Source organism: Aplidium turbinatum, chromosome 8 (genome assembly GCF_918807975.1).
Source record: "Aplidium turbinatum chromosome 8, kaAplTurb1.1, whole genome shotgun sequence".
Classification (NCBI taxonomy): Eukaryota; Metazoa; Chordata; class Ascidiacea; order Aplousobranchia; family Polyclinidae; genus Aplidium; species Aplidium turbinatum.
In genome coordinates, this window is record NC_137479.1 from 15,351,074 (window position 1) to 15,375,007 (window position 23,934).

At 38.7% G+C, this 23,934-nt stretch overlaps 1 protein-coding gene across 1 annotated transcript in view; it reads right to left on the reverse strand.

Annotated features, from left to right (window-relative positions):
* The window catches only part of LOC145776093 (uncharacterized), a 74,400-nt gene extending 60,233 nt beyond the window's left edge, over positions 1-14,167 (reverse strand). Inside the window, 16 exon segments of the mRNA XM_082587498.1 lie at positions 1,378-1,467; positions 1,941-2,166; positions 2,532-2,728; positions 3,473-3,555; positions 3,810-3,934; positions 4,422-4,504; positions 4,796-4,904; positions 4,977-5,176; positions 6,083-6,268; positions 6,769-6,896; positions 7,439-7,545; positions 9,397-9,590; positions 10,808-10,964; positions 11,712-11,887; positions 13,384-13,497; positions 14,083-14,167. Coding sequence (XP_082443624.1) covers positions 1,378-1,467; positions 1,941-2,166; positions 2,532-2,728; positions 3,473-3,555; positions 3,810-3,934; positions 4,422-4,504; positions 4,796-4,904; positions 4,977-5,176; positions 6,083-6,268; positions 6,769-6,896; positions 7,439-7,545; positions 9,397-9,590; positions 10,808-10,964; positions 11,712-11,887; positions 13,384-13,497; positions 14,083-14,167 — 2,260 coding nt within the window.
* Between the last annotated feature and the right edge of the window lie 9,767 nt (positions 14,168-23,934).

Genomic DNA, 23,934 nt, shown 5'->3' on the forward strand with positions numbered 1-23,934 from the left:
CTAGTTTCAACATACCATTCATACACTTCGCATCTGGCAATAACCGCTTCCTACATTGGCAATAACCGGCAATAACCGCTAGTGCAGGGGTCGGCAACCTACGGCCCGCGGGCCGGATCCGGCCCGCAGCATTTTTGCAAATTGTAGTTGGCGGGCCAAAACGAACATCCCATTATTTTATGCTGCCATTTGGTTTTACATAACAGAATTAAGATTACTAAATGTTATGTAAAACTTTCGCAATTTTTACTTTTCCATATTTATCCGTAACGCTCACTTGTAATCACGTAGCCTGTGTACTTATGCCGCAACAATGCTTAGTTAGGGCATTGTCGCCATTTTGAATTTCCTTGATATTCTTTCTCTGCGAACTGCATTTTAGAGAGAGCGACGTTGCAGGCCTGACAGATGGTTTGATAGATTTGAAGTTTTAAGAATTAGTTTGTTTGAAGGTTGATAATTTAGAAATATGTGTAGCTTAGGAAGCAGGAATTGGCCTTTTTAGTGACAGCCGGTCCAGACTTTTAAATTACTTTATTTTTTAGAGTTATAATTTACTCCCAGTTCCATTTTTCCGTTTTTTTCAACAAGTGATTCTTGTCTTTGAAGAATTTGCTGCTTGTTAGAATCCACCAAGCATAGGAAATTATCACAAAGCGCCTTTGTACCCGCGACCTATCGATCACGGGTCGCTTTGTTATAGTAAACTAGGTTTGGGGCAAAATTTAGCTTAAGCTTGCAGAAGGTAGCATCAAGGTACTTTGGCAGTTTCACCTTGAAGTCCGGTTATATTAGCCTATTTACTGCATGCTAGTTGCAGGCTACATGAGTTGCGTTAGTAATAGTCAATTAACCGTATATTTAACGGCAAGTTGAGAACACAACTTACTGATGACCACTTGCAAGATGTTATGATTCTTGCCTCATCCAACCTATCACCTGACCTTCAGAAACTTTCTAGCAGGAAACAACATCAAATATCACATTAATGTTGTGCTGTCAATAAATAAAGTACTTGGTGTTTTTCGTTACCAATTGTTACTAATTTTCTTTATATTAATCTATATAAGCCTATAGTAGCTAAATATGGAGATACTCTGATAAGAACGCCAATTTTAACAATATTATAAAAAGTAAAGAAAACGGAAGTGCAAATGGAAAACTTGTACGGCCCGTTGACATCTGCGCAGTTTTGTTTTGGCCCGCGACTGAAGAAAGGTTGCCGACCCCTGCGCTAGTGGTTATTGCATGCAATAACCGCTAGTATTATTGCATCTGGCAATAACCGCTATTGTGTAATAAACAAACGTAAAAATGATAGGACTGCAGTATTAAGCACTTATTCTAACAAATAATTTTGAAGGAAGCATTAAATACCTGAGGCATCTGGCGACTGAGGCTTACACTTCGATTGCAATGTCAGCTCGGAATTTTCTATTGGATAAAACCTTGAATAGTATGTTCCGCCTGAAATTTGTTTTCAAAAAATCTTCGCATTATTTTACGTGCAGGAATGGTGAAGTTGCAATCAGCAAACTTGCTATTTACATCGTTTGCTAATCGTTTTAACTTTTTTTAAATCTCTTCTTTGTTATAGCATCATTGTCATTGTTATAAAGGTCAAAAATAATAACAAAACAAACTAAAGTGAAAGAATTTTAGGAAATGTTCTCTTGAAAGAATTTTAGGAAATGTGCAGATACTAACTCAGTAAAAACAATGGGAACTCATAAATAAAGGTATCAAGTGATGGCATAATCAACTTTTCATCACTTGAAAGGTTTTATCCCTACTTTATGCTAAAAAAATTAAAAGTGCAAAAGAGCTTCAATAGACAGCTTTGTCTGACGCAATAAATAACAAATAAGCAGACCAGATGGAATAGAAGAAAAATACAATTTAAATCCTAGAAGATTGTACAACTTTCCGACTTCGCAAACCTATCTTTTGCAGCACTCTTCTCCAGATTTGGCTTCTCTCCGTGACGATGCATGGGGCAACCAACACGGATGTGTCGTTATTCACCCTACGGCTGCCACGAGATATGTTGACAGCCAGGCACATTGTATGATGACGATTAACCAAGTGCTTCGACCAAAGAAAGCTCCAACGTTGCTGCGCGTCTTCCTGGCTGCAAGCGACTCTTTTCAAAGAGAAATCATTCACCTGAAACCACGGGGATACACTGCGTCAATAAAAGGATTATCTTAATAGTTCACTCTTATTTCATGTCGTTCTTTCAGACATCGATTCACAGACTTTCCTATTTAAAAAATTTTTTTTAAGAAAAGTTTATAATAGGAAACACTCTTGACATTCGACTCACGCGGAACACCAACGACTAAAACCCAAGCAAATTTAACATTCATCACCTAATCTTTAAAGTTTAAATAGTTAAGTAACCAAAACAAGCAAGAAATGGTGCCTTCTTATTTCAGCTAACACTAAAAAATAATCTTTACTACGACAACTACTAGTGATCATGTCTGTCGACACAAACTTTGCAAGGGAACGAAGGAAGAACATCGAACCTCAACATCATGAATGACTGTAAGGCAAAGTCCGTCGGTCTTTATGGCAACCGTGAACCACTTTCCGTACCAGTCCCTCGTCTCAAACATGTCGGTCAAGCCATTGTAGGTCGTCTCTGCGTACCACTCCAGCACCAATTGCTCGCGATACCCGAGCTCGTCTCCGTCTTTAGCAGTAAGCATGAGATGCGTGTCCTCTGCAACACAGCTCATGCGATGAATGATCTTTTTTTGCTCCTCGCCAACCCAGGGTCGGTGAGTGCCATTGATTTTCCGAGTGCTAAAATTTAAGCTTTAAATCTATTTATTTAAGACTAATTTTGCAAAAATTTTAATTGGAGGCAGTCTTAGAAGTTTAAAGATTCTAGGCTTGATAATTTTTTTAAAAGGTTTTTTTATTACAGAAGAGTTGAAAACAGTTACATCAAATTGTCGTAAACGTTAATTTTCTGCGTTCGAAGGTATTAAAAAGATTTTCTTTAACATTTCGACATAGAAATGGGTAAGATATTAAAAGATTGTATCAATTACATCTAGGAATTTCTATAAGTCTCAAGAAAGAAAGTTTCATTTCTATAAGAAAGTCTTAAGTCTCAAATTTTGGTCTGGTTTTGAGACAAGTCTCAAGCAGAAACTTTATTCCAGAGTAGTGGTTAAAGCTTTGGATCACTACTACTTAGAAATTGCATTCATGCGTGAAATTTGAAACCACATCTGGCAACAGTTTACTATTTCTTAGCCCAGCTAGAAGTTACGTTCTTCTGAACCTCTAACTTCCTCTGATAGTATGCACAGTGGACATAACGTCTTTTTTAAACTTACATTAACTCAGTAAACTTTGCTCGCAATAAAAAGTTATTTTTGATACGATTGAACATTGTCTGTTATAGCAGAGATCTACCACATTGAAACCAAGAGCAATGTATTGCTTTGTCACTCACTGGGGACAATGTACTTTCCATTTAACCTCCACTTCAAACTATTCTTAGGATCTTTCATGTCGCAAGCTTCCCCAAACAGAACCCTGTAATGACAATTGATTGTATCGAACCTGAACCATGACATGCACATTGCATTGGAAGTGAGAACATAGGTAGGAGCGACCGCACAAATATGCTTCTTTGGAGTGAAAGTATCACGTGTTTTTCCTTATACAGCGGGAGCAACATCTCGCTGAAGTACAGTACCTTGTTTCTACTGCTTTTTACTGATGATGTTCGACTGTAATCGCCTTTGAAATGGCGTCTCTCAAACAAGACCCTATTGACGGAGACTTACACTGACGTTGAACTACCAGAATATAATTGATCTCTCCCCAAGCATAAACCAGAGTCTAAGTGCATGAGTAGGCCTCCTGATTCAACCCAGTACGTCGCATCGGAATAGCAGTCTTCCATCACCCCCTGAAAACCACGCAATGCACACATGTCACAAGCGTAAAAAAACGTGGTGAAACTGGTGGTTTAAAAACTTTATTTCATAGACAAGCAAAAACTGATGGTAACAAATGTAGAAAATAAAGCGAGAGCATGCATCACAATAATAGCACTATCGCAGCTTGATTATCTCATAGCAAATGGGTTACTACCATGGGCTCCCAGCAGACTAAGCCGCAGAGAAACAAAACGCAGACCAAATCACCAATCCTTCGTATAGCAAACGGAGCAGAACCGCGCGTCTTGCTTGACGAGATCAAACGTTGGCTATTTTGTGGTATTCTCTCGGTGTAGTCGGCAATCATCAACAACTTAAAGAGGAAAATCATGGATCATCGGCCCCGGAGGTTCAGACGACAAGAAGAAGATGGATTTATAACAGACTTAATAGACTTTATAACCATTTACACAGCTGTGTTTCTATTGAAAATGGACAGGAATAAAATTCACTCACTCGTTTAGATGTGGCATTTATGGATAAGCAATATCCTGTTCCAGATACTATTTGAGCAAATGCTCCATTACTCCCGGACCACCCTAAAAATCAGTAAGCTGAAAACGATCATAAAAACTTTGTGTTTTAAGTATTTCAGTTTTGTGGCCCAACATACCACGCGAAAACTAATAAAGTACGTTTTAGACGTCGCAAAGAGTTACCAACTTTTTTAGTTCGGCGTACCTCTTCATCATTAGTTTACTGAGCTGGTAGAACGTTTTTTGCAGCTGGTATTATCACACACACAATAGCACTGCATGTATATCACACGGCGACCGACATAATATACCACGACTACAGAAGAATACAAAAATTTGCAAAGAATAGTTTACCTCCAGTCAGGTTAAGCCACACGTCATGCCAGTGCCTGCTTGCACTTAAATCTCCAACAAGACCGCCATCGCTTGCATAGCTGAACTTCTCAATCTCACCATTCACTACCTGAAAAAAAAACTTCACATTGTTTAATGTCAGTATATAAATAAACTTCTTATGCAGAATTTCTGCACTTACCGATGCGGTGCCTCCAACATAAAATCTTTTCACACCCGCCGAGGCACTTAAGTTTTTCAAGATTTCATGACTGTGAATGTCTTTATCTGATGCCAGCACAGCGTTCAAAGAAACTCCTTCAGACTTCATGTTATGGCAGGATTTTCTTGCATCAGTGAGGTTCAATGGTTGCTCTGTTATCAACTTTACGCAACTCCACGCTAATAAAAAGTAAAAAATAATAATTGATTCTCGCAAAAGGTTTCTGAGCAACAAACCCTAATCCAACTGAGCAACCCCAGTCCTTTTTACGTTAATATAAAGCTAAAGTATGTAGACGTTAAATCAATGTTCAAATGATGGATTTTGCAAACTGGAATCGCGGGTGAGTTGAGGAGGTTGACGTTGCTGGACCTTGCTTTTACTGGAATCCCTGGACAAAGCCAACAAGGTTGGCTTTGCTATCCATTCACTACATAAACTTTTTCAACATGTCTAAATAACCTTTTTGTAGCATTACAGAAACGAAAACTAATCTATCCTAAAGCAATACTGCAATGTGGCATTCATTTATTCACAACGCAGTCCTATACATCGTCTCAACGTCGCTAGATGTTGAAGCAATGTAAAAGGGAAAGTTTTGCTGACTAAGTAAGGTTAAAAAAAGCGTCATGCATATTGCATAGCCCACAGTATAGAATTTTTGGGTCTGCTACTATTCGGTGAGTCCGATTCGGTGAGAGCCTTTTCGGTGAGAGCCTTTTTCGGTGATTTTTTTGAAATTTTTTTTTGAATTATCGGGTACCGTAGTCTAATTATCATTGCCGCTTTTACATCGTATTAACGTCGCTAAACGTTGAAATAATACCCTAACCCCGTAACCCCTAACTCTAACCCTAACCCCTAACCCTATAACGGCAATGATAATTAGGCTACGGTACCCAATAATTTAAAAAAAAATCACCGAATAGGGTCTCACCGAAAAAGGCTCTCACCGAATAGAGAACTCACCGAAACGGGCCATTCCGAGAATCTCTAGCCTACTGGGCCTCACAATAAGCTGTCTATAGCTTCATTCTCGCCACAATCAGCCGTGCATATGCAAAGAGCAAATGGTAGGTACTAACGATAAGTGGCACTGCTAAAGCCTGGAGGACATTGAGCTAAACATTTGGTAGAGCTGCAACTCTTCGCTTCAACGGCAGGAGGAAAACATAGTCCTCTCCCGGGATCACCTCCTTTACAAGTTCTGGATCGAGTTCGGACTCCGTAACCAATGGCAATACAAGAAGAAGAGCAACCAGACCACTCGCCTAAATGCAAAAAAACGGCTAAATCAATTTGTGAGCTTTCAAATTTTAAACCTCTTAGTTTTGTAAGCTTTTATAAGCTTAGACGTCGGCTTGATCACCCATGGACGATGACAGCGTGATGCTTCCTCTTGTAAAAGATAGATACTATACTATCCTACAAGATTTAAAGTGAAAGACGCTATTATTAGGAATTGTAAACTTAGGTTGCCGTTATGGTCTAGGAAACCTATTTTGATATCGGTCGTTATGTTGGATTTACATAGGTTTGGCCTTCCGTGATTATGGTGTTGGCTCAAGTTTTCAAGCTGGCCTTTCGTTATGTTTCATAGTTTCTTTGAATATGAAGAACATTGATTTGTTATGTATGGTTGATTTTGAAACACATCGAGGGAGTTTAGAAATGAAAAGAAGATCAACGATTATTTACACGTAGTTACAATATGTGGAAAAAAACTATAACAAAACAGGCACTCTAACTTGATTATAAATAAGTATCTTACTCCACTCCGACCAACGTCGCTTCTCGGAGCAAATATCTTCTTTGGTTCCAAACAGCTTCCACTTCACATCCGGATCCTTGGTGCTAGTGACGATCATTTTTCCGGTTGATCGTTCATAAGTCAAAAACCTTCCGACAAACAAATGAGGATAGTCGAATGGTGAGAGAATGGGGGCGATGCTCAAAAGAGCGTCGGCTCAACTCCCGCCAAGAGTAGGCTAAGTTACTTTGTTTTAGTAATATTCTCTCTTTTAACGTCAGAAAAGCATGAGCTTAGATGTGATGAGAGACCTGACATTAAACACGCTCATGTAACAACTTAGTTGAAGAAGTTACTGTATATATCACACTTTTAATGGTGGAGAGAAAGAGGTGCAGGGGGAGACAAACTTTTAAAGATGATGAAATACAACTTGTCAAGCATTGGAGAAGCAAAAAATTTAGCAAATGTGCAAGCAAATGACAGCCAATCTTCGGTTCAGAGAGAGAACACGTGATGATAATGAAACGTCAGCACGAAGCTTTATCTTCTCCCTAGCGAAATAAAAATCTTCGACCTTACATGTGATTAGACAAGTTCATTTAAAAACGTTCATGTAACAACTTAGTTGAAGTCATTGCTTATCGCATTTTTAACTGACGTGAAAGACGGGCACTTTGCATAGCTTTACCTTTCTGTCAACCTCTTTTGTTTAGGAATCTCAAGCCCACCATCAGTCGAGCATTGCCAGTGTTGGTAGATGTTATTGGAGTCACACTTCGTCATCTCGACAGCTCTCTGCAACAAGCAGGCGTCACTTCACTGAAGCTGTAAATATGTAAATTACATAATTCTATTTGAACAAGTCTATGCCTGACGAATCTCTACAATATTCCCCAACAAAGCAGCAGAATCCTCAGCTTGTTTGCGAATGCTACAGGGTCGAGATGTAAACTAATATTGTTCAATGCTTCGACTTCAAGTGGACAAATGGTCTTCATCTTTTCATTAGCGGTATTAGCAGCATATTTTACTTATATGCTAGTAATACACTACGCATATTTATGACATTAGCATAGCTTTACAATTATAACATTAACCATAGGCGCCGGGTTTTGAAAATCGCCGGGGGGGCAAACTTTCTAGCCGACTGATTGCTTACATTCAAAATGCTGATGTTTGTTTGTCAGCATTGATGTTTTTTTGCGTCTATATGCCATTGTATATCGCCAAGCTTAATAATGTAGGCTCAGGCCTCGAAATTCACGGCGGACATCGGACATGTCCGCCGTCACAGCAGGTGATGTACGCGGGAAGTACCATCTAGATCGGTCATATTTGTCTGCTGAGAAATAACACAGGAACTAGCGATACAAATCGTCATTGCATAGCACGAACAATTGTTGCGATAATATAATTTCCAGCGCATTTTAGCGCGCATCTAGAAAATGTGAATATAGCTTCCATTCAAGGAGGAAAACTTTCGATTTTTACATTGCTTCAACGATTGATGACATTGAAGCAGCGTAACAAAGATGAATTCTTCGCTAAGAATCGATAGGAGTACAGGTACTTCTACAGTCTACACTAATCACGCGCAATTTAGTTCAAGTTTTACGTCACAATGTCTGGCTTTGATCACCGAGTAATAATGATACGGCAAGGTTGGTTACTAAATTATATTATACGAGTAGGTTATTACAGCAAGATGCAACAAAATTTGTTAAGTTTTGGTATTAGGCCTACAGTGAGAAAGAAAAGACCCAAGGAAAATTCACTTTCGCTCACATGACACGCAAAAGTCAACTTAAAGAAAAAAGCCTGTAAAACTTTGCACAGCAGAAAATAGTAGCGTTAGTGTAGAAATTTCCGACTCCGGCCTAGAGCATTGTGACGCAATAAGCCACACGACCTCGTTCGGTGGAAGTTAATCAGTTATGTGACGTATTGACCAGCTACACGGCGCTTTGACTCTTCAAGCGCACGTCGTTGGTCTGATGAAAGCCTTTCAGAGTGACTTTACTGAATTTTTAAAAAGCCTTCTAAAACCGTAGTTATAGTTCTGAAATGGCAAAGAATTATTATCAAGATAAAGTGATTAAGCATGACGATCGACGGCTAAAACTGGTGTGTCAGCCGTGAGACTTAATTTGTCCGCCGAGATAGCTGCTCAGACCAGACAGGTTTGTCCGCCGTCAACAAAAACGAATTTCGAGGCCTGTAGGCTCACTTTGAACTTTAGCTCTTAATACGCGTAGATACTAAACTGAGCAAACCGCACCTCGTTATTGACACTCCCAAGAAAAAACAAAGCAGAAGAAATCAAGAAAAATGTTTTTCAATCATTGTTACTATGCTTCAACGGCACCATGCTGCCGTTTATCAGTCACCGTACTCCTGTTTCTTTTGTTATCTTAGGAGCAGCGCTCTTGTTGCAACAAGTAGATCTTTTAATTGAGATCGATCCGCAATGAAGGTCAAACTAACGCAAATCTGAACTTAAAAACATTTGATATTGGATTTTTTTTTAATAATTTGCGGGGGGGCAGCCACCCCGAGCTAAATTCACGGGGGGGCGCCGCCCCCCCCCCCCCCCCGCCCCCCTGGAGTCGGCGCCTATGACATTAACATTATAATAACTTTGCTCACAGTTGTGCCGTTTACAGCAAGACACCTTCCATCTTTGACATTTCTGAGGTTGTGAAAGCCGTGCCACTTCCATCGAAATTCATGATAGTAAGGAGCGATGGGTGTGCCGCAATGCCACGGGAGAGACACGTTCTTCTTGTTGGCGTGCAAGCATTGAGGAATGGAATCCGTGGTTACAAATTCTATAAGAAACGCTGAAACAAAAATGATGAAACCTGGTATGACCAGTTGGTTCAATGGTACACTCAGTTAAGGTTAATTATATGTGGCGTTAAAGTCTTTGTACATGCGAAACACGGCACGTCCTGACTGATTGCGAAACTTATCGTTCTTGAACTAAGAAAACCTCTATGGAAGCTTCGCGTGCTTGGGGAGGCTTTAAAAAAAACGAAAATATTCGTATAAGGATTTTTTCACCCAAACGTTTAAATTCTCTTCTTGGTAACATCTGTATTGCATAGCAGAAATAGATTTTGTTGCCTAATTTCTTTAACTGTAGCCTACTCGTCGTCGTCGTCGTGTGAGCCTCTGAGGCCGAGGGTCTATCCTTTTACCACCCCAGATTCACGATGTTCCCGGACTACAGTGGAAGGCTACTAGAGAGCAGCCAGTCTTTGGTTTCATCATCCATGACACGCAGACCTTCCACTCCGTTAGGTGGCTTGAAGATGGAACAGTCATTGATGATGTGGTCTGCGGTCTGTTCCTCGGCACCTCATTCACAGGAGGAGGAAGAGGCCATTCCCCAATGGTGCATGGTTGAGCGGAAAAGCCCGACGCCCGTACGGAGACGGTTGAGGCGCACCCATGCCTGTCTTGGTAGTGTTAGGCCGATGGGGCGTGTGTCGGCGTCGGGGATGAACGAATAGAGTCTGGTGGCGCTTGACTTCCATTCAGAACTCCATTTATGGTCCTCCCAAGTAGACGCAGAGATGTCTTGTACATCAGCTTCGTTGATAAGAAGTTGAGCGGCTGGCACGAATGGGTGTCTTGATTTCACTCGACTGGGGTGCTCGTTTGGGAGAGCAGAGGTCTTGTGGTGGAAAAGGTGGTTAGGCTCCAGTGCCCGTCGACCGAGGGACAGAGTGGCTTCTTTGCGACGAAGCTCAGCGGGTTGGATGCCAGCGAGAATGGGGAGATTGTCAAATGGTGTGGGACGCAGGCATCCCGTCACTGTGCGCAGGGCGCTATTTAGTATTTATGGCAGTGTCGATGTTGTGGCAGTGAGCACTGCGGCGCCAAACAGGTGCACAGTACTCTGCTGAAGAGTAGACAAGGGCTAAGGCTGCTATACGCAAAGTGTCAGCCCTCGCCCCCCATTAGCCTACTCAAAAGGCGCTTAAACATAGCGGAGTTGCGACAAGCGCAAGAAGTAACTTCAAATAAAAACCTGAACGTAACTTCATCTCACCATCAGTAGGACCGCCACCTAACAAACAATCAACTTCATCGGCGTTGTCTGTGCAATCCTTGAAACCATCGCACAACCATGTACGGTTTCGACAATCGCTGGTGTGTTTCACAGATCCACCAGGACATAGAAATTGCTCGGTCGGGTCACATATCTCCTGTTGATTCCCGTTAGTTACTTGCAATGAACATGCATTTTTTAATACACACACGCTAAAACAATTTGAATGCAAACTTGATAAGAGGATGACACGCTTGGAACGCCTGGTTAATCTAATCAAAAAACAAAAAGCCCAATATGGAAATACTAAACTTATGTTCAGCAAACGTTTCAAAAACTAAACTGTTTTCATTTTCAGTGCGAGTAAAAGCGCAGTCTTCTTTTGGGATCTTTTTTTCTACAAAATTTTAGACTACGTTTGGGCTTGTTGTTTACTAAATTGAGCCAGAAACTTTCTAAGAAGCTGGCAACACTGAGATATAAGCTGTTTTTTTCAAAACTTGGTATTATATATCTTTGCAAATATTTTGTAAAATGCATTTGAAACAAACTTGTTTTAATCGACATTTCAATTTTACAAGCTACCGTACTCAAGAAGCTGCAGCCTTCAGTGTCACCTTGATACAAAAAGCAGCGCATAAAAGTACACTTCACTTACTTAGCGACTGATAGCGAGCAGAGGGAGCGCCGCTCATTTGATATATTGCAGCGCGCTACTTTTAAAGAAAGTAAGGCAAATTATTAATCCAACCAAGAACGCTGGCATGATACATGAACTCAGCATGTAGTATACCAAAAGCCTATGATACATATTACATATGGGAATGAGAGTTAAACAAAGATAGCAGAAACGCTGATCACATTGACACAGACAAATAGCCTAACCATACCGGATTATACGTACGCCGTTTGTTTCTTCAATGCAGGCGGTACGAACACAAGATTGCACATCAATGGTTGAGCCAATACATGGCTGTATGGTTTCACATAACCGAACTCTTGTTCTTCGCCCAGCGGTGCCACACTTCCGAGCACTGCATTCGCTCCAATGTGTCCACCTACTCCAGGATAAGCTCTTATCTGAAAATTATTTATGTATCAGCATAAATAACACTATTTAAAAAACAACACAAAAAACACTTGTAAATTGGCATGAAAAGGGGAAGGCTTACGCTCTGCAGTGGGCTCTCACAGGCTGAAAATGATGATGATAAAAAACACGGTAGCATAATTAGTTAGGAGTTCTATCTTCTATGTAGTCAAAACATTTTGCTAAAACATAAGAAAAGGACGATTTTATCACAAAACAACACAAAATTCGCAAATGAACTTATGCATGTTTGGTTTGCAGTTATTAATACAAAAAAGAACATGTCAACAATAAGTTAAAGGACAACACAAACAAGGTCAGAATGAAGAAGGAATGTGCGATAGTCAGAATGAGATAAAGGGGTAAAACAGTCATTACAGCACGTTTTTCTACGGTGATAAATGCATCAAAGAAAGTCAGTTTTTTTACTACAGGAGTGCAGGTTTTGACATCCTTCTCAAAAATTGATGTCATTATGCGTTACAACACGTTGTACACAAGTAGGCGAATCTAAGCAGCAACACGACATTTGTCTTGATGCAAAAAAAATCGCAAAAGTTGATACAAAGAAATCCTACACTGCATTGCACAAAACTGTTGCATCTAGCACTTGTCAAGCATTCAAAAACCTGATTATAGAAAAAACAAATATAATGCAGCTTAGGGTAGGTTAATTAAATATATTGAAAAATAAACTCCATCAATCTAGGGTAGGTAATAGAAGTTTGTCTTAGAAATGCAAGTCCAACGGGGTATGCGGTAACTGTGCTCTGGTTCAGCTCTCGAGGTGTGCGCTTGAACAACGCATTTCAGGACTGTTCTCCATTTAGTCGCACCTAGTGAATGGACTAATTTACATACAACACCTCAACAACAAGCAAAAACTTCACTGAGTGACTGAGCCTGCGTCAGTTGTTTAAAATCTTTACAAATGTGGGAAACTGCCGAAATTAAGTTTGCAAAAAAGCTTCCTCAGTCTGAACATAAAAATTCCCACAATCAAGAGAAAATGAGCCTGTTTCGGTGCAACGTCAACACATATTGCGCGGGGATGACAAAGATTAGTGGAATGTGTGGGAGTAATTTTTCTCTGTTTTCTGCAAATTTGTAGGTCATCTGAAGCAATTTACAGAGACCATTCTATCAGATTTTGTATCGGTGCCTTCAGGTGTATTAAAAATAGCTTATGTTTTTGCAAATTAATGGAGCACAATAGGCGGCTACTGTTGCATACTTCGTATGTTTATGCAATATGCTGTATTGGGGTTTCTGCTAAACCAAACACCCTGATTTGTCACTAACTTACTATTTGGGTGGTAACCGACCAGTGCACTATGGGGTCATTTCGTTGTCTCCCCACCAAAGCAGAGACATTGAACATAGTAATTCATATTGTAATTCACAATGGTGTTGTTTCTGTTCATTTTTTATGATCGAATAAGCTGATTCATCTACTTTACAGTTGCTCAGTTGACTGTTCACTTACTACATAACTGACAAGATTGTGCACAACCCCACTTGACAATTAGTTGATTACAATAATTTTGCCGAGACAAAAGTGTGCATTCTGCAGTACCAAACGCATCTTCACATTTGAATCCTAAAAATAAAAACAGTGATGAAGAGCCAATAGGCCTTTGCTATTACAAATAATTGGGAAAGTACTCGTATTATTTACAGTATTTGGTCTAGAACTCTAGGCATTCTATCAGGAGCCTCTGAAAAATAAACATATTTAATTGATGATTGCTCTTCTATGAAGTATTGGTTGGCATGGCAAACAAGCTTATCATTGAGTAATCTCTTTTCAATAGTTTCTAATTTTAGCAAAATCACTTCTGAAAAATTACATAGGATCACGTTCAATTAAAAATAACATCAATTGATAGATGGTACCTTAAAAAAATAAAATCACTTTACTGCATATTTTTTTACTGTTTTATAGACTGATGCTACTAAAACAAATGAGCCATTCTGTAATCTGTATGGTACCACTTTAATAAGTTGACTTAAATACCACTCTATTCAGTTCACAATACAAAGACAAAATATTAAAAATCAGCATTACTATCAAAGCTTCTCATGACGATGCAGTAACTATTGGATGATAAGCTCAATAGATGTTAAGTAATTGAGAAACAACACAGTGCAATCAAGTAAGAAAAAGTTAACTAAAGCTTCATACTTGCATATCCCGTAGATGGTTGAATGGCAAAAAGTAGAATAATAAGAAATGTTGCTCCACAATTATGAAGTGAAATTGTTTTCATGTCGATGTTATTTTGTTTGCAAGCAATTTTGGCAACACAACAACATCTTGATACTTTCATACAAGGTGAAGCATACAGCACAAATTTTGACTATGTCAACATTTTAGTAAAAGTTACCCATAACCTGTGGAATTCAGTTTATTTTTTATTTAGTTAGGCAATTTTTTTCTCACTTTGAAGCAAAATAAAAGTTATAAGTGCAGCATACTGCAAAAAGCTGCTTCAAATGCCACATAACTTAGTACATTTTTCTTACATTAATTTGGTGAAATACAACATGCCAGTTCAACAGTATAATACACAGACGCTAAGAATACTAAAAACACATTTTGCACATCATTAGTAAGTGTGGAAAAAAGAAAGTGACACAAACTGTTTAAGCATGCTGTTATTGTTAGTAACATGTTGTTATTCACACTAATTCACACTACCATTTGTTATTTTCAGTGTCATACAAAATATAGATGATATAGGCTAGTCTAATGCTTGTGTGGTGCCTGACAGGTGATTTTTAGCTGTCATTGTGAAAAAGCATCAACGTTTTTTGTCATTGAGGCTTGTGATGTAGTATGTATTTTGAAAAAAATAATATATCTAAATGAACTTAGCCTCATGAGAACATTTTTTCTCAAATCAGGATTTTCAAGAAAACTAAAATAAGTAGCATACTTTACCAAATGAATGAAGTTGTGATATCCGAAAACATAAATAGTTTCAAACGCAACTTAGACAAATATTTGATTACACACCAATCATAGCATTGTTCTTTTTATATTTAAGATGTAATCCCACCACTAGGTCAATAAAAATGCTTAACAGTCAACACAACATTGAAGCAACCATAAAAGTTAGTAGGTAATGAGATGTTATTTGTAATTAAGATAAGTATCATGTCGTAATTTGAAACAGTACATATACATTAAATTTTTTTTAATTTGGTAACAACAAATGAAGCCTAGACAAGGCTATGCTACATGATAACAACAAAAATAGCATTGAACGATGTTTAGTGATAGACATATGACTGATCTTGCCTGTGTCATAACTATTCTGCTACAAATTGGAATTGGTAACCACTCTGATAACTCAGTTGGTTCCTGGATATATTCAACTGCTCCGTACATTGTTCAATGTATCACAGCTAGTAAAGTAGCTGCACCTATATGGTTATCAAAATATTGCTTGCTGTACTAGTGAGTGTCCAGCCTGATGCTGACAAATAGGAAAAACTTCCTCTTCCACATCATTGAACTAGGCTGGTTGCTTCTAGAATTATTACTTACATTTATCTGAGTAGTCTACGATATCACAGCCTCATTGTTAATGTTGAAAAGAGATCTTTTTACTTTATAGTCATTAATTGACATCACATTTCTATGCAGTGTCTAAATGAATATGAACAATAACACCAGTCTACTTGGTTCTATATGTACATTTTCAGGAAAGGGCAGGAAATGGGATGAAAGGCATGTTTTGCGATGGAAGATGATGATGGAATGGGATAGAAGACAGTTTTCCATTAATCCATCCCAACTCCATCATTAATGTTCTAACACAGTTTTTTGAAGTAAAAAAAAATTGTAAGATAACTTGAGTAAAGTTACCATTTGATTACGTTTCTTTAAATGAAATAATTTGATTTTTCATACGTATTAAACCAACATGCTGTTTGTTCAAGAAGTTCGAAAAGCATCCTTGTGAGTCCCATAGTTTTACTTCAGTTGTTTACCGCGCATACACTCTAACGTGAATAATCAATCAAATAGTCTGAGAAACAATAATATTATGTGGCAGCAAGCAGAGCACTTTGAAAACCAAAGCGCTAACTGTGATACCGTACCGTATATAATAATAATAAATCGATCAATTAAGTTTATTTCAGTAGGCCTATATAGCTGTATATACTATTTGAAAACATATTGGGAATACACCTGGAGACATCAAAAAAACAAACAATCATACAAATGAGATATATACCACTGATGTTTTTCATGACTTGACAAAACACGAAAAACAGCCATTCCAACGTATTCCATCTCGTTGTGCTCCCTGTGCAACAAGTGTAGCACAGAAACAAGACCACAAATATAGTTTTCTAGTTTTAACTTCAAATACCAGATGACACCTACGTAATCTTTAGAAAACTACTGCTTTTAAAGTTTTAGCTCAAATTTTATTAGCTCAATTAGCTAAAGTTTTAGCTCAAATCCACCCCAATAGCTCAATTGGTTAGCGCGTCACTTCTGGAACGAAGAAACTTCAAGATCAATAGCGGCGCTGGTTCGACTCTCGGGGTGTGCGCTTGAGCAACGCACATTAAGGACTGCTCTCCATTCAGCGGCATCTAATGGATGGAATAGTTCCCTGGCAACAAGACTTCAACAATCGGAAACTTCACTCTGTCAATCTCGGTGACCGGGCCTGCGTCAGTGATTCAAAGCCTCTACAAGTATGCGAAACTGCCAGGATTAAGCTCTACAAGAAGCTTTCCCAGTCCGAGGATAAAGATTCAATCAATCAATCAATCATTTTTTAGCCTATAGTTAACAAGCTTACTTGTGGCATATACAATGCAGAGATCACAAAATTTGCTGATGGAAAAAATTTTTGAGATGGAATGGAAGATTTGAATGATGGAATGAAAAAGGGATGAAAGAAAATCTTCAGATGAGAAAAACGCCTTTCATTCCATTCCATCCCATACCCTGGGGATGGGATAGGTTGGGTGTGTGCATACACATGACCTTTTCAGCAGGTCCAGCCAATATGCCAATGACATAAAATCACACCAAAAGATTTTCTTACAACGTGAATAGAGCTGTTAAATCACTCAAATGGTGTAACTTATATTTCAGAGCTGGTATACAAGTCCCCCCCCCCCCCCCCCTTGGTAACTCATGACAAAGACAGGACTCAATCAAACCTATAGGGTGAAACCACTTTACCTTTGCTTTACTGTTCACACACTTCAATCCACATGTTTTGGTCAATTTCTCTTTGTTGCCAGGGGGGGGGGGGGGACTTGTATACCAGCTCCGGATGAATATAATTAGACCAAGTGTTCCTATTAACCTATTTGTGTTGTATGGATGCTTCTGCTTTGTCGTTAACTTGTTTCTGATGAGTTTTTTTTGTTTGCCAGGTGCCCGATTTCCAGAAATTTTACTAGTTAAAGAGACATGCTCCTGCTTATGCTTTCTTATTAGATGGCAGAGAAATTTATATTGTCTGGTTATAATGTTTTTAAACAGAGATTTGGTTTAGTTCACATGCTTTGAAACTTCTTTCTTTGTCTTTTTTGCAAACCATAAAAACCGATACGATACTAACAAGTCTAAATCTGTAGCCTAACCTAACACAAATAACTAAATAACAAGCCTAGCCCACACAGCGCAAGGAGCTGAAAACACAGTTTCTCCATTCCTGTTGAACCGAATCGAAAGACGACATAAAAAAGGTAAACAAAAGAGTTGCCACACCTTTAAAATAAAATCCCAAGCAGTTCTTCAATTTTGAAAATAAGCAACATCTTAAAAACTATCGAACACCTAGTCTGTTCCAAAGAATCGTAACCTACGCTCGAGAGATAAGCTTAACAAAAAAACTATTGCAATTTTTTGTTTTATGAATGTGTTGTTGTTCAGCACAAAAAGTGGTAGGCTGCTGTATAGCCTACTTAGTTGAGTAAATTAAAATACCATTCTGTGTTTTTGTTTAAGAAGCTATTCAACAAACGAAAAACTTCACTCTACCAATCTCGGTAAAAAGCCTCTACAAGTATGCGTAAAACCACCAGGACTAGCCTATCAAACGCTTTGTCAGTCCGAGGATAAAGATTTAAAACCAACCAATCAATAGCCTACTAAAACTTTTTTCGGTGTTAATTGTCTGGAATTATGACCAGATTGTTTTGCTTTATTTCTGTTGAGTTTTTACGTCGGGCACTGGTCAAAAATTTTATATACGGTAATTATTGAGAATTTTTGATACACGTAACTTATTAGCAAGAGAAGCTTTCAAAACCGAGCCAAATTACTTTTTACCATTTAGTAGGCTAGGTTCTATAGTTGGTCAGTTCGTCTGATGAGTTACGGTACCTTTTCCAATCCTCTTGAGGCATGGATATCTAATTCAGTGATCCATTATTGAGATGATAAGCTACCTTTTGCTGTTGTGTACAAATTTTAAGTAAAATGGCCTATATAAAAAGCCCAGTTGAAATTAGGCTACCGTAAACCGGGGCTACATTGAACGCTTTTTGACTTCAAAATGAAGTGCATCAGCGGTTTCTTAACCTATCCGCGCTAAATTGCAATATGTTAGGAGGACCAACTAGGTCTCTAAATAGAACAAACAACATTCAGTTTTAATCTCTATCTTAACCGCTTTTTTTAGAAAATTGTTAGTGTTCAAAGTAACCCCGTAATCGGGGTTACTTTGAACAGACGTGAATTGTTCACGTTTGTTCAAACTTGGCTGTATATGAGGTTACTTTAAACACATTGAAAGCTTTTAAAAAACCTTTTTGATATCGGTACCGTAGTATATTGACAATAAGCAACACATTTCACTGAAGAGAACATATTTACACGAACTGGTACATGAATTGGCAATAGCAATTATGATGCTACAGGAAAACATGAAATATGGCTCAAAACAGTTCATATTAGCATCGGTTTTGCAACTACTTTTCCGACATGTATTCTAAGTCAGAAAATCGAAGAATATTTCTGTTATTAAGAGGAATGGCTTTGGGCTGTACTTTGACAATATCATCCCACTCATAGAGCATCTCATCTTTGGTTTGGGGCCATCTCCATCCGTTTCGATTGCACTTTGTCAATGTCGATACCACCGTTCCTTCGCTCTCAACACTTGTCACTTTACCGGGAAACTGTTGCCCTTCGTATTCAACAATTTGCCTATGTACTCTCCAGTTGCAATATCTTTTTTGTTAGATCCTTCTACTTCATTTTCTTCAATATCACCATCAGAAACCGCACCATCCTCTGATGAAGCACCATCTTCTATGCTTTCGTTCTCATACGACTTATTGCTTTCCGATTCATCATCACCGCTCGTACCGGTAACTGCAGTTTCACTTTTAGATGTGCCTGAAAAATATTTATTCAGAACAGCAGTGTAACGAAATCCTAGCTTTTTGCAAATGGTAGTGAAGTTGTTAATGATATGCTTTCAAAGCAGAAATATTTTAGACACCAATTCCAGTACTGGTACAAAAAAATTAAGTTATTTAACCTTTGCAATAAAACTAAACATCAGAGGGTTCTAGAAATAAAAGAATGGTTACCGGTATGTGCTCTGGTGCTCACCTGCTTCTGCTATCTCATCACATGTGATGCTTTTCCCTGGAATGACATTGATCTTCTTTCTTCTCTTCTTTGGTCTGTCCTCATCCACATCTACATCATTCTGAGCACTCCAAGAACTGCATCTGACACTCTGCCAGCTGTGTCGGTACCGATACTGGCATTGCTATTTTCATTCAAATCATAGTCTGGAAGCCGTTCCAACACTTTTTGCGGATAAAAAGGATGAATACCGCATTTTCGAAATCCACTTTTGACGTTCAAAGTAACCCCAGAATACTGTTCTAAGTAACCCATCTAGCATATGACCCAAGCTTTCCACAACTACTACAAAAAAACTCGATGTGCATATTGATATAACTTGCTTATGACTTACCCTGCAATTGATAAGAAGGTTTTGCCCAAAAGCGTTAAAACCACTCAGACACACAATGAAGTATTCTTACCATGCCAAAACTGATTATTTCCCTCAAAATCTAGGCTGAAAGCAAAATAGTCTCAAAGCAGCAATCTTTTTTTTTCGAACAGAAAGGGTTTTCAGAAATAGTTTACCAGACACTATTTACAAATTGACTGCTAAACAGAAAAATAAAATAAGCGAATATACGTTTTTAGGTAAACATACAATGAACAAACAAAATAAAAAAAATGTTCAAAGTTACCCTGGCGTTCAAAGTAGTCCCGGTTTACGGTACACAAGTTTATTCATATTTTGATTAGACTATAGTTACACAATTTCAAATTGACTTTTTTAAAGATAGTGTGCCTACATCCTACGTGCCAAAAACTACCCGTAGATTAATTCAAACTCAATTGCACGTAATTGTTGACATAAAGATAAGCTACCGACCCACAGTAGGCTACTGCATACAATTGATTGAATCTTTATTCTCGGACTAGGAAAGCTTCTTTTAAAGCTGAATCCTGCAGTTTCGCATACTTGTAGAGCCTTTGAATTACTGATGCAGGATTGACAGCATAAAGACTCCGATTGTTGAAGTGTTGTTGCCGTGGAATTATTCCATTCATTAAATGCCACTGAACGGAGAGCAGTCCTTAAAGTGCCTTGCTCAAGCGCTCACCCCGAGAGTCGAACAAGCGCCGCTTGATCTTGAAGCTTCTTCGTTCACAAAATCATGCGCTAACCAAACTGAGCTATTGGGATGGATATAAGTTCAAACTAGTCTAGTAGGCTACCGTACCTGTAAACTTTCGGCTAAACCTGTCACTCGCATTCCGATAAATCGAAGGTAATGGTAATGAAGAGTATCTTTATATAGTGCTGCACCTATCGAATAGCCTGCAGTGGCGTTGACGGTGGGTACTTTTAAACCAGGAACTAAATGATTTTATGGGCCTGTAAGTTTTTCAAAGGCTCGGGTAGCCTACTTGAAGAAACCACAGCGTATTTATTGGATAGCCTATAATTAGGCTACCCAGTGGCGTAACTACCCATTGGATCTTGTGGATAAATCCAGGGGCGGCACGTTGCTGGAGGGCGGTAAAATGTGATAACGTTTTAAACGAACAAACCAGTTGCGAGAAGACAGGAAGGGACCGTTATGTCATCGAGTCAACTGCCATCTTCACCATCTGTTTGTGGTGAATAGACGAGATTCTTCCATCTTCATGTGTGAAGATGGGTTAGGTTTGTGAAAGGCTTAATTAAGTTTCAGGTCTGAAATAGATCACTCAGTTTAACTCAGCAAATTTGCAATTATGGTTATTGTTTTTTAACTATTGTGCTGCAGACTCCAGAACAAGATTAAAGTTGGAAATTTTTTTCACTGAAGTTTCACTGAAGTTAATTTTTGCCTATGAAGAGAGTAAAAGAAAGTGGAGTTTTTTTAAAAAGAAGAATAAAGTTAGAGAAGAGGAACAGTGGCGGTCTTAGGGTATTTCGGGCCCTGTGCGGAATATGCTTTGCGGGCCCCAATGACAATGATCCAATTTAATAGCGTAGCTAGGTGTTTTGAAAGGGGAGGGGGGTGGTTTGACGGTCGGCGGGCGATGCCTGATGGCGTGGTCGTCGAAGGCGACACCCAGCGGCGGGGGGTCTGGGGGGAGCTCCCCCAGAAAATTTTGAACAATTACTTTGAATTTGGGGCATTCTGAGAGCATGTTCAACAAAATTTGGGTATGAATATTACTGTAAAATGGTGCTGTCCGCTGCCAACAAAATCGAATTTCAACCTATTTCGTCCCCTGAAAAGATCGAGAGAAATTTTAAAATGTTTGCGGCAACTCCGATCAGCGACTTCGGCTTTGTTGTTTTTTTCTCTCGATCTTTTCAGGGGACGAAATAGGTTGCACCCGTTGAGTCTCTATGTTTTCTTGTTGCTAATTCCTTTGTTGAATTTTTCCATTGGAAATGACAAAAATTACTGCATTTTCTGAGTGAATTGCGGGCCCCCTAATTTGCGGGCCCTGTGCGATCGCACGGTTTGCACACCCCAAAGACCGGCACTGAGAGGAATTAACAAAGAATGAAGGAGCCAAAACGTAAATTTTACCGAGGTAAGACTAGAAATCTCTAGGTTTAATCGACGAGTACGATCCAGTGGTTTTACATTTAAAACTGACTATACAGCGCTGGAGTTGTTAAGCAAACATCGTTTATGTGAATCAACACCTTATTTATATATGAGTCTTAAGCTTTACCTCACTGTTGCCGTTTCTACCGCAAGCTGTGAAAGTAGTTTTTCAAAACTTAAGTTGATAAAATCTTACGTGAGATCGACTATGGGAGAAAGCAGGCTTTCTGCGCTGGCAATTCTGTCTATTGAAAGGGATTTAGACGAGACATTATCTTTTGACGATATAATTTCTGAATTTGCTTCAATGAAAGCTAGACGTATTGAATTTTAAACTTTCAATAAAATTAAATAAACACTGCTTTAATTCTTCTGTTGAGTGAAATTTTAATCAGCTTTTACGACGATGTTAAGGAGGGCGGCATTTCGTGCAAAATCCAAGGGCGGTATATTGCGTTGCTACGCCACTGAGGCTACCGGTACACTTTTCTTAGAAGTGTCTTGATTTCAGACAAGAGCATTTCTTTAGTAGCTAACAGGGTCCAAAGTATTCTCTCAACGGCCCTAATCAAATAAATGGATTTCTTTCAACAGTTTACAAAGCACAGAATATCAGAGCAAACGCGAGGAAGCTGAGTAGGCAAACATTATTATCATGAATTTATTCTTTTACTAAGTGCTTAGCAGGAATAAAGTTCAGTAGAGTAGGTCTACCATGTTTAATAAGTCTTTGGTAGGCTACATAGCCGTAGGAGAGTAAAACATTTTGGGGGGCGAACAAACTTTGTTTTTGCAAATACACTTTCAAAAACGCAACATTACTCACAATCTCTAAGGTGATAGATAGTCTAATACAAGGGTTGGGAACTCTTTTAGGTGAGAGAGGCATAGAAACTACATTTTTGGAAATGTATTTCCGTAAAAACCATATATTGCTTTAACACTTAATACAACTCATATGTAGTGGCAGGTGATGATTTGTAAAACTGGGGTAATGTGTTTACTGAAGAAGAGAAAAACAGCTGGGGTCTGGCAGACCTCCCCCGGAAATTTTTGAAAAAATGTATTTAATTTGGTGCATTCTGAGCGTATTTTTGACAGGGATGCGTATTTTAGACAGGGATGCATATTGTCACCATATCTTTTCAATCTTTATACTGAACACATCATGAGAAAAGTTTTGGAGAATTTTGATGGCTCTGTGAAAATTGGAGGAAAAATGGTAACCAACTTTCGATATGCTGACGACATAGTGTTGGTCGGTGGAAGTGTAACGGAACTGCAAGAACTTTTAAATAGGGTCAAGTCAAGAAGTGAAGAATATGGTTTGCAATTACATCCCACAAAAACAAAAGTAATGGCCATAAGTAAAAAAGATGAAATTTGTCCAAGCTTATACATTGGTGGTAATGTTGTTGAAAGTGTAAGTAATTTCTGCTATCTTGGCAGTGTCACAACTGACACTTATGATGATAGCACAGAAATTAGAAGGCGAATTGCTATGGCAAAAACAGCTGTGACATCACTTACAACGGTGTGGAAGCAGAGGTCAATCGGTAAAAACACGAAATTAAGATTGCTGCGAACTCTCGTTTTCCCAATTGCCACATATGGATGTGAAATTTGGACATGCAAAAAACGTGACATTAAAACGTTAAAAAGTTTTGAAACGTGGTGTCACAGAAGGCTATTACGTATCAGCTGGATGAAAAGAAAAACAAATGAATTTGTTTCCCAACAAATAAACGATAAATGGAGTCTGATAAACAACATTAACCTCAGAAAATTGAGATATTTCGGACACGTTGCAAGAAGCAACTCGTTGGAAAATTCAATGTTGACTGGGATGGTGCAAGGCAAACGAACAAAAGGACGACAAAAAATGAAATATTTTGACAATATC